At 41.7% G+C, this 13,652-nt stretch overlaps 2 protein-coding genes across 7 annotated transcripts; one reads left to right on the top strand and one right to left on the bottom strand.

Annotated features, from left to right (window-relative positions):
• Positions 1 to 2,345: 2,345 nt before the first annotated feature.
• Positions 2,346 to 5,480, bottom strand: lyrm1 (LYR motif containing 1). Of its 5 annotated transcripts, XM_061095063.1 has the most exons (6): positions 5,417 to 5,449; positions 5,260 to 5,332; positions 3,813 to 4,004; positions 3,651 to 3,711; positions 2,936 to 2,967; positions 2,346 to 2,832 (listed from the first exon to the last, which is right to left on the bottom strand). In XM_061095063.1, the coding sequence occupies exons 3-6, from the start codon at positions 3,969 to 3,971 to the stop codon at positions 2,719 to 2,721; spliced, it is 366 nt and encodes a 121-aa protein (XP_060951046.1). In that variant the 5' UTR covers positions 3,972 to 4,004; positions 5,260 to 5,332; positions 5,417 to 5,449; the 3' UTR covers positions 2,346 to 2,718. The 5 variants fall into 5 exon arrangements, with proteins under 5 accessions (XP_060951046.1, XP_060951048.1, XP_060951047.1 ...); XM_061095065.1 differs by lacking the exon at positions 5,260 to 5,332 and having other exon boundaries at positions 5,421 to 5,480; XM_061095064.1 differs by lacking the exon at positions 5,260 to 5,332 and having other exon boundaries at positions 5,417 to 5,470.
• A 399-nt stretch (positions 5,481 to 5,879) lies between these two features.
• dcun1d3 (defective in cullin neddylation 1 domain containing 3) lies at positions 5,880 to 12,531 on the top strand. Of its 2 annotated transcripts, XM_061094672.1 has the most exons (5): positions 5,880 to 6,223; positions 7,272 to 7,354; positions 7,820 to 7,864; positions 8,020 to 8,535; positions 10,513 to 12,531. In XM_061094672.1, the coding sequence occupies exons 4-5, from the start codon at positions 8,096 to 8,098 to the stop codon at positions 11,054 to 11,056; spliced, it is 984 nt and encodes a 327-aa protein (XP_060950655.1). In that variant the 5' UTR covers positions 5,880 to 6,223; positions 7,272 to 7,354; positions 7,820 to 7,864; positions 8,020 to 8,095; the 3' UTR covers positions 11,057 to 12,531. The 2 variants fall into 2 exon arrangements, with proteins under 2 accessions (XP_060950655.1, XP_060950657.1); XM_061094674.1 differs by lacking the exon at positions 7,272 to 7,354.
• The last annotated feature ends 1,121 nt before the right edge of the window (positions 12,532 to 13,652 follow it).

Here is a 13,652-nt window from a genome sequence, read left to right as displayed (position 1 = left end):
CTATTTGGCCAGGGAAAGGAGAGGAAATGCCCCAGAGAGGAAACTCACCTGTAACATTACAGTGCATCTATATGAAGAACACTTGAAAGATAGAATGAAACTAACAGGCCCTGTGGGGATCAGCTCACTGCAGCAGTAAGGAATAATTACATTGTATATACATCTTTTGAGGTGAATTATACTCTTCAATAACCCACCTGACTAAAAGGTGTATTCTCCAATAATAGATGCAGAGGCATTTAAGGTCCCCGGCTTGGACCTCAGCTACAGAGACATGACCATACCCAGAACGAGAGAGAAACATTGATAATAGATCTATTAGTTTTCAGTTAGATAGTGTCCTAACCTCTGTGCTATTTTCTTACACAAAGATTATTCGTGGAAAACCCTGAAACTTGAAATCTTTGTCTATGCATATTGTGTATTATTATAATAACAGCCCAAAAGCAGCAAGATTGGACGGACAACACTGTCCACATTCTGCTACTATGCTGCCAATTAGATCTTCTCAAACAGACACAACATTGAAATGTAGGATTGGGATCATGTTCACAAGCTGTCCAATTTCACATTCATATAATACAGCCGGCGTCCACACTATGTCTAACAACCTCTCCACCGTGGCTGCGGTTGCTTTTCACAGAGACAGCCTTTGGTATATAGAAGACAAGGGGGAAATACGGGATGAAAAAGTTCATATGAAAATGTATCACATACACATACAATGCTAACGTCAACATGCTAAAATGTTTTTAATGGTAATGATAGCAAGCTAATTAACAACTATTTGCTTGCTTAGATTCTTAGCGAAGGAGGGGGGGGGCAAGGTGAACAGAATATATCGCTGTGAGCATATTAGCACGTTGATATTGTCACAATGATGATGCCAGCATGCTAAAACAATTTCAAGCAGCACTTTATGTAAATAGTAATGCTATTCACAGTTTATTCAAATACTATTTGTTGATATTGCTCAAATGTTTATTTTGTTGAGCTAAATGTGCAAAAGGTGCAAGTGAATCATTGTCCGTTGCTCATCACATTTAGAGACATGTACTGTCATCTGTCTAGACGCTGTACTTATGTACTAGCTCAGAAATCAGTTTTTTAAATGAAATATCTTTCCAGTGAAAAATGTGGAGTCCAAGTTAAATATGAGTGCTATGAACGCATGGAGTGAGTCACTACTCAGCACAAAATGTGAAGACATTCAGCAGCTGCTGCTGCTGCTGATCCTCACCCATCAGTGGTCAATTACAGTGACGACAGTCATTTATCACTGAGGTGATGTCATCTCCAGAGAGAGCAGCAACAGCCCCACACACTTTCACTGAGTGTATTTACTGTGCGCCAGACAAATATTTACATCTGAAGTGGTAATGACCGTGAGTCAGTCCTCAGAAAACAAACCAGAGAAGTGGAAAGGATTTGTAATTGTTGCTCGATTCAGGTTAAAAGTTCAAGAAACGATGATTCACTAGTGACTGTATTTAGTCCTGATCAAAGGCTGTCCTTTTCAAGTTTGTGTCATTTTTAATGTCAGCTCAAATGCAGAGCAAAGCATGTGGTCCACTCACACTGGTAAATCCAGTCATGGTGAACTCACTGAACTAGTGTATTTACGGCTTCAGTGCTAGGCATAGTGTGACCCCTGGTGGATAAAGATTGTTAAGATTGTTTTCAAGAATTTAGCTGAGATAAACGTCTTTCATACTATACATTTGACTGTTGAGTTCAATCCTTAAATGGCCCCTTTAAAACAAGCTCACTTTATCACACCAGGACTTCTCACTGAAGAAGACAACACAGCACAGACACCTGAGGTTGGAGTAAGTGCAGCCCACTCAGTGAAACATGTACACTAACTTCTGTGTTCAGCTCCATCATGTGGCTGCATGGGATTCAGTCCAGAGTAAGAAATGAAAAGGATCTGATAAAGTCTACACTGTGAGTTATAGCTCAGTGATATATAAAGGACTGTATCACAAGAGAACAACAGTGAACTGTGAATGTTTCCCCACTGAGATCATCTCAAGTCAAGGTTGTTGATCGGGTGGCTGAGTTGTGAAATGTGTAAAATAGGATCATGTACTAGTATCGTCCAGCAGAGGGGTGTGTGACACAGCATAAGAGGGAAGACAGTAAGGTTGCAGCACTACAGACATGATCCATTTCACTCAACAGTCTGCTCCTTTGTGCAGAATCCAAAGATAATAGTTTGTGAAACTTGTTTCCATGGCAACAGCATCTACAACCCCCCATGCAACAAGTCCTGATGTTCCTTCAATGCTACTTTTAGCGTTAATCATGAGTTTGTGCCAAAGATCTTACAGACACTTCTTGAATTCGTCATATAAATATTCACATTTATTACTAGAATATGAAACTGTACTTAAACATATCTGTTGACAAACCATTTAAACACCAGTGGTTATCTCTGTACAGCTCTTTTGTAGTGTTTATTACAACGCAAAATAAATAAAATATACAATTTGATTTTATATTACAGGTGACACACACTGACCACGCAGCCTTGTTTACGAGGTCTACAGAATAAAACAAAACAAAAGACAACGAAACATGGCTTTTCCCCCTGAATGACAAGTGTTCATGCATCAATGAGAGCATGGGATCCTCCGTGCGATCGGCATGTGACTGCACTCTTGTCTCCGGTCCTTGGTAACTTGAACTCCCGGCGAGGATCTACGAAATCAAGCATCAGGTCTCGTCCTGTGACTGCAAATAAATTGGCTTGGCCTGCTTCCTCAGGCGCTGCTGCATTCTCAGCTTCCTTCCCTTCTGAGTCGCTAGTCCCATTGGTGGCAAGTAGTTCTACAGGAAGATTCAAACAATAGAAATATTGAATTAAATCTATCAACAGCACAGTAAACTAAACAGACCGGAATAATGGTGGATGTGACAAATAGTAACTTACAGCCCTGGGATATGGGTTCCTGTAATGGAGACCTGTGATGAAAAACATCATGTCAACATCATATTTAATGTTGAAAACATACTGTATTACTCTTTCAGAGTTAATCCTTCAGTCCTGCAGGCAAAACCAAAGTGTCTTATTCACTCTATACTGATGATTTTTGAGGCATTCATCATTTTTATTTACTCCTTGCAAAGACAGAATATATTTATTGAAGTTTCCCTGTAGTCAAATCAGAGCATCCATTATCTAAAAAAATTAGCATGAGTGTAAAATTATCTAAAACTAGAATGTAACCCACAGTGGATCCTCCAACCAGATTTTGTGGTGATCTATCCAGTTGTTTTCTACTAATATTGCTAACTAGCAGACATCATCATCATCATCATCATCATCATCAGTCAACATCATCATCACCTCCTTGGCAGAAGTTAAAAACAATAACATGTAAAAAACCATTGGGCATGCAGATCTCATTTGCACCAGTCATCAGGGCCTGTTTATATTTCACTGAACTGTTGACACTGTAAACTCTGCTAATGCTGATGGTGCGGCTTTTTCTGGCTTCTCTGTTGTCAGCAACGTTCCGACCATCAGGTCAGTGTTTGTTTACTCAGGTGAAGACTTTCAGATGAACTTTGACAGCCACTCTGTGACCAAAACACTAAAGCTTAGACCAGAGTTATCTAAGGAAGCCCCTCTCCTCCACTCTTACCTATTTCTATCCTTGCTTCACATTCCTCTATACACCTCTTCACTGACTCTTGTTCTTCGAGCTGAAAAGCACACAGAGGAAAGAATTGGTCATGCACACACACACACACATATATATATATAAAACTACTGTGCATTTGTTGTAGAGTATTGTCGTCCACACCTGCTGGTTTTGTCTGAACAGAGTGCGGGCCTCCTGAAGTATGTACTTTCTCTCCGATTCTGTGTCACTTGTAACTTCACTCTGTGCCTGCCACGTTCGGGCGATACGAAACACCCGCATGTACAGGGCCAGCACCGTCCTGCGAGTGGAGGCCGTCATCTGGGATCAGATTCCGAGGGAAACCGCATGTGCCTGCACGAGAGAGGACATTAAGCTTAATGGCACGACGAACCCTGCTAATACTATTGTATCTTCGGTTTCTTCCGCTCCCTTTTTTCTTAACAAATTTGAAGGTGGTGTTATGAGAAAAAAGGTTTTCTCTCACACTTTTAGAACAGGATAGTTAAGTTCTGCTTTAAGTCTATTATTTTAAGTACACACACGATGCAGCATCAACCAGCCATTACTAAAATGGAATAAAACCGGAGGGGCCCAAGTTTTCGGTGTCTTTAAACGCTCTATTTGATTAAAACTAAATGAGAAGGGATAACAAACAACTACTGCAATTTTGCAAACTTGTCCCTATTCATAGTTTGTCACCTCTAGTATTTAGTCTCTTGTTTATAGGTTTATTCTCTGTTCTATTGTTTCTAATGCTTTACTGTGTATTCTAGTACTGTATAGTGTTGCATTTACTTAGGGAGTGTGTACACTTTTTAGTACATGGTATGTTTATTACATTCTATTTTGAGCTGTTTTAAATTCGTATCTGTTTTATTGCAACATCGCTCTATGTGCAATGCCCTTGACAGACTGTCCATCTATGCATCTATCTCTCTATCTCTCTATCTATCTCTCTATCTATCTGTCCATCTATCCATCTATCCATTTATCTATCTATCTATCTATCTATCTATCTATCTATCTATCTATCTATCTATCTATCTATCTATCTATCTATCTATCTATCTATCTATCTATCTGTCCATCTATCTATCTGTCCATCTATCTATCTATCTATCTATCTGTCTGTCCATCTATCCATTTATCTATCTATCTATCTATCTATCTATCTATCTATCTATCTATCTATCTATCTATCTATCTATCTATCTATCTATCTATCTATCTATCTATCTATCTATCTTTCTTTAAGGGAGACAGGCTCTGTTAACACCAGTGTACTTGGCTCTGTTGAGGTTGTTCTATTGTGGTGCAGATACCCCAACAAATCTGAAAAGAATGAAATGACATAATCCATTTCACACGCGATGAACCGAGCACGTTGAGGGCCCCTGGGGGTCTGGAGCCCCGGGACCGCTGCTCCCCGCGGGGTTAGTTGTCCAGAGTGTCCCCATATATCAACACAGGGCTGATTTCAACACATGGCATTAACAAACAGACACACAACTGACTGTATTATATTAATACTAAGTTCAATATGTATACAAAATCATATAACTTCCAGTGCTTTTTATTTCTGATTCTTGTTTTCATATATATTCACCTGTTAGCATGAAGCTAGCTCTCCTTTAGCCCTCAACCACGACAGCACAGAACGGAGCCTCTGCTGTTTCTGACTTTAAACAGACCCGGCGTTCATTTCAACTACCAGCTTCATTAGCTCATTGCTAAGTATCTGACAGCTACAGACTCTGACCTACCGACCGTGTCAGGAGACGAGCAGCTCACCAGGGGCAGCAGCACCGACGCATGTGTCGCCTGATGATGACGTCGCAAAATAAATGAAAAATAAACTCGATCACAAATCACCGTTTCCTCTTTTATATCGCACATAAAAGTTGTTGATTTTTGATCTGTTTTAATTAATTAATTTGATTCTTAAACACGATCGTCATTAAACCCAGTTTAAACCATTTTAATGTGAGTTACAAATGTTCCCTAGTCTTTAATAATATTCCCCCAAAGCTCTTTTAAATGTCATCATGTAAACATGTGTCTCTGTAATTGTTCGTGTTGGTTATTTTTGTCCACCTGGATGTGAAACAGTCTTTACAGATGTCCCCGTGTCGGGACAGAGAGATCGATCTCTTCGATGCCACCGCGGAGATGAGGATCAGCTGTTAGAGGAAGTGATGCAGGAAAATGCCCATAATGTAGCTACAGTCAATGACTAGAAGGGGGAAGCACAAAGAACCTGGCTGCTGGAGTCCGGGCTGCTCTTCTAACTCCCTCCCGAGGATAAACATTACGCTACATGGATTTAAAAGCACATTCCGGTCAAAAGCTTCTGACTCGTTTCTCTCCCCAACGCGGAGAAGGATGTGATATCGATGTGGAAGTTTATTTTTGTTAGCTCGCAGCTAGTCGGCTAGCTATCTGAGTGAACGCGACGAGTTTGGGTCAGTTCGCTCCTGCCTTCGGCCAACTTACTGACTACTTCAGGTTCCAGACTGGCATCCCCCGGAGTGATGACCACCCGGACCCACACGACACGATCCCCCCAGCGGGTGAGTTCCTCCACAAGGACAGTTGTGGCACATCCCGAAAGACCTAGCTTAGCCGATAGCTAACTTTTAGTTAAACGAGCTGATGCTAGCTAGCTATGGCGACGTCGCCAGGGCCAGGCACTTTAGATGTAAATGCTGGTGATGTGTTGTGGGATCGATGACAGCTTTAGGACATTTACGATCCGGGTTAGTGAATGGGTTAAACCGCCAGCAGTATTTAATCATTAAAACCCTGTTTGCGAGACATTTAGTTGTGTTGGGCACGATCTGCTGAGCTCTCTCGACACTGTTGGTGCTTCCAAAAGAGCACAAGTTGTCAAAATTAACGTTATTACTAAGCTTATGTTAGTAAACATCTAATATCAATGTTATATGAGAGTGCACATTGATAACAATGGTTCAAACACCACACATTTGTATTCGGGCTAAACTTGACTCTGGCTGTTTTAATATTAACAGTCGAGACTAACCGACACCAACGTGCGTGCTAGCCTTGCGTGTTTGCTTGTTGTGGTTAATACATCGTTCGATTCCGATTGAAAGGGTGTGTGATCACTTCTCCATCAAGTGGAGTAGGTGTAGTCCCAAAGGACCTGGGAGAGATTTGCCCCTACATGCCCGGTGCAGTGATCTCCCTCACACCCTCGAACACGTCCTACGAGGCTGATCGCTGGTTTTCCTCGTTGTTTCTGAGACTAAAGTCCTGATTTGAACACAGGCTAAAAGTTGGTCTCAGAAGTTGTGATGTTTACAATCGAGCCAATGGGCTGTAATCCAGGACAAAGCTAGCCCCCCACTCTGGACCCCTAACGTTAGAGGCTTTTCCACCACAGATTCATAAGCCCTGCTTAAGTACCCAGTGCTCTGTCTGTGTCCACCTCACATGCTGTGAACCATCTTCATTGGGGGTATAAATCAGTTATTGAACAATCCTGCTTCAAGACAAACTGCCATGCTGTGCTCAAATGACACATCCATAGTCCTCTAGGATGGGGAAGGCTGAGCTATCACTTTCTGCTTATGGTGACAAGATACTGTGTCTTTTCAGCACTGCAGATGTCAGGAGCACAATGATGGAGCAGAGTAGGAGGACACTTTGATCTGTGGCCAGTGCCATCTGACGGACGTTCTGTAAGTAACCTCCGGACCGGCTGCTTGATTAGTCATCGAACACTTGATCAACGCCTGTGTGTTGTGGCTGTTGCTGGGACAACACAGTGATTAATTGCATTAACATGTGCAGATGACATCCGATTGTTTCGAGCAACTGAGTGGACTGGTTAAGGATTTCCACATACTACGTGTCTGATTACGTAGTGAATGTGTGGTACTAAGTTTTGTTTTCTCAATACAAAGCAAAGATAAAGATCCAGCTGTAAACAAGCAATGAAGATATTGCACATAGGATCCTTGCGAAATAAAACAAACTTCAGTTAGTGACCACAAGGAAAACGTAACAGATAATATTGAAGTTATGTAGTTCTGCTGTAGGTTTGTAGGTTTCTGTGGTTACTAGTGATGTTTCTCTTTCGTATGTCTTCTAGGTTCTCATGATATTCTGTGCTGTGTAAGCATTGTTTTCTCTTCTCCTTTTAGGGTTTAAATCAAGCAGAGCAAGACTTCCTGGCAAATTTGACACAGGTACCATCATTTATTGACCTTCACTTCAAATCCACATATTTCATTTCAAAAGCACATTAATGTGGATCTTGACCTTTTGGATTGTGAGCAAGACTGGCTCAGTTAACAGCTACAGTCTGTGATAATGAGCCCTGTTCAATTGTTCTTCACCTCAGGCCTGAGGGTATGTTGAGACGTCACACCAGACCAGAGCAGAGGAGGAAAGACTGAAGAGGGACCAGGGAGGAAGACATGGGCCAGTGTGTCACCAAGTGTAAGAATCCAACGTCCTCACTCGGCAGTAAGAGTGGAGACAAGGAGAGCGGTTCCAAGTCCCACCACAAGAAAGGTAGCGGTGGTGGTGGGAGCCATAAAGAGGAGCTCAGTGGCCCATGTAGCAAAGCCACCAGCGAGCTGTCGAATGGCACCAAGGCCTTGGAAGTTACAGTGGAGACGCCAGTCATACCCGCACTGATGGGCGAGCCGCGCAAGGACGAGTTCCTGGACGCCGACGGGCTGTCGTTGCTGCGCATCGACGAGCTCTTCTGCTGCTACAAGGATGAGTTGGACGACGCCATCTTGGAGGAAGGCATGGAGAGGTTTTGCAATGATCTGTGCGTGGACCCAGCAGAATATCGTGTGCTTCTTCTCGCCTGGAAGTTTCAAGCGGCCACTATGTGCAAATTTACAAGGTAAAGTGGGGGTTTCAGGATAAGCTAGCATCACTGCTGTATAGTAATTGGCTGTATATAAAAACTGAACATTGTGATACAGATATTTTCTAATCCCAGATGAAGGAAAAGAATATCTGCATTAGAGCTTGTCCGGATTTAATTTCCCAACACGATGCTGCTTTCATGTATCTGCAAAAACCAATGGAGATGATTTAAATTTTAAATGTATATAGCATGCCTTGTTCTGTCAAGAAGCTCTGACCTGGCACTGTTTAACGCATCACATTAACATAACGCTGTTAGCTCTTAAACACATCCCTTCTAAAAGAGATGGGCTCTACTATTTCTGACTTGCATAATGGAAAACATTGTGTCTGTCTATGAGAACATCCCCATTTGTCTGAGCAGGCACTCTAATCTTGAATGTGTTGCCTATACACGATTTAAAGAAAATATATAATTTAGATTCAAAAGTGAAATTGGCCAGAAAATATCACCTTTAGGGGAATGTGTATCACAGATTGGCTGAACTTTCAATTTGACAAGTGGCTTATTGCAACATAGAATCACCAAACTGGCCTAACTTTGAAATGTAAGTTTTTGATATCTATAACTTGTCTTATAAGCAATTTCTGTCTGATACAGCTAGCACAATAATTTGTTCAACCTTCATAACCAGCTTGTTTTTAGATGATATACTGAAGGCATCTTTATAGGATTTGAACCGTTTGACCTACAAGTTTTCAATTTTCCACTGTGGCCTGGTCCGGCCGTCCCATCTCACACACTCACTTTTGATTTTTTCTATGTAAAAACACACACACACACACACACACACACACACACACACACACACACACACACACACACACACACACACACACACACACACACACACACACACACACACACACACACACACACACACACACACACACACACACACACACACACACACACACACACACACAGTGTCCCTCTGTCAGGTAGGGGACACAGAGGAAATGGATCCTGCTGTGCTCTCGCTCTGCAGTTAGAGTTGTAGATGAATAGAGTGGCCCGCTGGCTGGGTCACTTGTCACTGCTCCCCCCTCTCTGATTCTTAACTCAGCACTTTTCTATCCAGAGGCTCGGGACAATGCCACACTGTGGTTCCCAACATGCTTCATTGTCAACCGATGCTTACTGAAGCTCTTTATATTACATTTGACCTTGAAAGCCTATATTGTCGTTGGGCTCAATAACAAAGTCAAAGTTATATCTGCATAGGTTGAGTCCCGTGACCCTGAAGGGAAAAATATTAGAAAAACTTGAAGTTTAACGCATGGACAGTTTTTTTTGTACAGTTTTAAAATGCGTTTCTTTAAGTAAAGGGGACATTGGCGTCATTGTTACTGATGTGTGTTGTGCTGTTGTAGACACACAGCCTGTTGTTTGCATTAGGTGACATCACAGTGCTTTGTTGTTGTTTTTGGCATAATTAGCAGTTAGTTAGCTCCAGTGCTGCATCTGTTAGCAGATAGTGTTTGTGTGTCTGGCCCTCCATTCATTCAGGCCGATTCCTATCGTTCTGAAACTGCTCAGCCATCAGTTTATCTAAAGTGAGACAGGTGTGATAGATGACTGACAGACGGGCGCTCGAAGGAAACAACCAACACGGCTGCCGCTGATGTGGAGATGTTTGGTAAATCCGCTATTGACTCAGTACTAAACAATTTGACATTGACTTTTTTCTGTCACTGTGCGACATCACATTTTTTGTTGCTCTGATTGCTCGTAGACCTGCTCTGCAACAATTGATTACGCCCCCTAGAAAACTCAATTAACTGAGGGGTTCCGCCCCCATTTGCAGATGAGGATTGGATTGGTAATGTTAGACCAGTTCCTGTAGCTTTGCCATGGAAAAGTACAGTGTCTGCTTCTGGGCCACGTGATCTTGAGTGAACTGCTCTAATGTTATTCTGATGTTCGTTCCTGTTTTCTTTGTGTCTGCAGGAAGGAGTTTGTCGACGGCTGTAAGGCCATCCAGGCAGACAGCCTCAAAGGAATCTACTCACGTTTCCCCTGCATGTTGCTGGATGCCAGAGGCGAGGAGAACTTCAAGGACCTTTACCGCTTTACCTTCCAGTTTGGCTTGGACGCGGACGAGGGCCAACGCTCTCTGCAGCGCGAAATCGCCATCGCCCTATGGCGCCTGGTTTTCACGCAGGACACGCCCTCGATCCTGGAGCGCTGGCTGGACTTCCTAGGGGAGAACACCCCAGGGATTCGGGGCATCTCAAGGGACACGTGGAACATGTTCCTCAACTTCACCCAGGCCATCGGGCCTGACCTGAGCAACTACAGCGAGGACGAGGCGTGGCCGAGTCTGTTTGACACCTTTGTGGAGTGGGAGTTGGAGCGCAGGAAAAAAGAGGAGGAACAGGCACTGATGGCGAAGGAGGACGAGGGGACGTGTACTGACACAGAGTCCTCTCCTTCAACAGATAGACTGGAAACAGAGGGAAGCCGCGGCTCACAGACATGGGGGGGCCACTGACCAGGAAACAAGAAATATTTGTAAGCGAGGGAAGGAAATGGCCTATAAGTGAACTGTACATCTGTGAATCATCGGATAAATATTAGTATTACCATTACAGCTGTTCATTTTGCTCTCTTTTTCTGTTGGGGTGGATTCCTGCTTCGCACCTTTTTTGAGGGTTTTTTGAAAGGGCTCTATGAACTGTTTTGTTTTAAGCACTTCTATTTAAGTTATTGTTTTACTTTTTTTCTCCTCCCATGTGTGTTTTAAGTCAATGGACGTGGTTCATTTTAACCTACACCTTCCCTACCGTAACCCAGCACAGTAAGGTAAAGGCTTGGTTTAAAAAGCTTGCAAGAGAAAGCCATAACCTCCTCCCACACAGATTATCTAGACACGTCATTTTGACCTGGTAACACTGCTAACATGTACAAATAGTTAATAACAAGAAGGGAAATTTGGGAAACCTATATACAAGTAATTTCTTACCACCAAAATCTGAGATTTATCATAAGGGTCGGGGTGAAATTGTCTGGACTGGACTGAAGTAGTTAGTTTCTATGCTTTTAACTTGCGGTGCTGTGAGGATGAATTGTTTGCACTTGTATTGCCTTCACACCCGTTGGCCCGTAATCACATTGCAAATCGATCAGATCAAGACGATCTCACTGGGGCGATTTACTTTTGAAACTAAAACAAAACATGTTTATATGCTTAATCCATGGAAGTTGCTACGATAACCATTTAAAACCCAAATTCGCTTCCATAGTAACAGACCAACTCTTTTTCCCTGTGTTGAGTGTTTTTGAGTGCTACTAGTGCAGTGAGTGAGCTTGGCTTGTTTAAGCGGCTTCTTTTTTACCTCTAGCATCTTCCATTTGGATGTCCATCTATTTTCAAGAAGCGGTCAAGTGTATACACCACAACGATGCTGGCATTTCTCAGAGGGACGTTTGTAACTAGACAAATGGGCTAAAGCTAGGTCATGGTCATTTCTGGACAGAAGATGCCTAAACCCGTGTTGCATTCAGGACCCTTACACTGGGCACCACACAAAGCTTGCATTGTATTGTTTACCTTTATGAGCTCAAGAGTCCTTGAACTGCTATAGAAAGAAATAAATAGTGCACACACTTCACAAGTAATGTTGACTGCTGCTGGCGATGGTTATAATAGATTGCACAAAAACCAATGGCATGTGAAGTCGCTATACTTGCAACACTTTGCAGAGAGACTGATGTCAGCCACATGATTTCCATTTCGAAGATATCCAAACTGTAGATGATCTTAAGTAGAGCCCTGGGGGTTTTGGGATGAGTGAATGAGTGGTGGTGAATCAAGAGTCTGAGCTATGGGTCCAGTATGGTAAAAGGGTTTCCATAACCTGATCTGTTTAATTTACATCGACTATGGTTTTATTTCAGCCCCCCCCCCCTTTTTGTCCTTTTTTTTTTTTTTTATATAATATGTATTGATTTATAATAATAAAAACAGTGTTGAACTTTTGACTGCTGTCCATGAATGTGTGTGTGATTTAACTTCGGAGATCTCCTCATTTCCTTGTAACTTCATGCTGTGCTATTGCTTAATTACATTGCTTGCATACCTCTGTCGTCAGTGCTGCAGGAGGGGAGTGTGGTTCGGCAGCTCGGGGTTCTGTGCAGGCTTGCATGGTATGTAGAAATAAATAAATAAATGTAGAAATACAGAAAGAACGATATAACTACATAAATAGCTAAATGTAAAAATACAAGAATATAAATAAATAAATGTAGAAATACATCAATATATAAATTATCAAATGTAGGAATACATACAGAATATGTTATGACAACATAACTCCACTGTGTGGATATAAAAGTAACTTTTAAGTAAGGCTGTCAAATATATGTAGTAAAGTAGGAAATACAATGGTTTTCTCTAAAATGTGAATCAAAAAAAGTATAGAATGACACAGACACACACACAAAAGAATGTGTCCATCTCATTCCTGTGCTTAGTTTCTCAGGGGAAATAGTAGGTAATCGAATCCTTAATGTTAAAGTAAAGGCCTAGTGAGTGGTTGTTTGGCCTAGTGGGTAGAGTGGCTGGTTCGATCCCCACTCCTCCCCATCTGTATGTCGCAGTGTCCTTGTCAAGATACTAAACCCCTAAATTAGGCAGAACTTCAACCATCTATTCATTGCACAATAAAATTGTAAATTTAAAAATGAAAATAATTGAATAAATAAATTAAAATTAAAATAAATGCATCCTACGCACTCCGCTAATGCACAGGAGCTGCACAGTCCGTTACTGCGCAGGAGGGAAATAATTAATTTAATTTAATTAAAAAAAATAAAGTATATAAAAAAAATAATTAATAACAGAAAATAAATGAAAAGTAATTTTTCACCACTTTCTAATTTTCTGCAAATTTAGGTAGGAATTTGAGCATGTTCAAGCCCTCAAAAAGCCAATTAATTTGCTTGGGAAATTGCAATAATAATACTTACAATTTCAATAGGGCCTCACTGTCTGTCAGTGCTCGGGCCCTAATAAATGTAGCGATGAATAAACAAAAGTAGAAATCGGAAACAACCCTTTATATCGCAAACTGTTCATTGACTTGTGT

The sequence above is a fragment of the Limanda limanda genome, chromosome 21 (genome assembly GCF_963576545.1).
Source record: "Limanda limanda chromosome 21, fLimLim1.1, whole genome shotgun sequence".
In the NCBI taxonomy this organism is placed as follows: domain Eukaryota; kingdom Metazoa; phylum Chordata; class Actinopteri; order Pleuronectiformes; family Pleuronectidae; genus Limanda; species Limanda limanda.
Note: the sequence above shows the minus strand (reverse complement) of the source record. Positions and strands in the feature narration are given on the sequence as shown.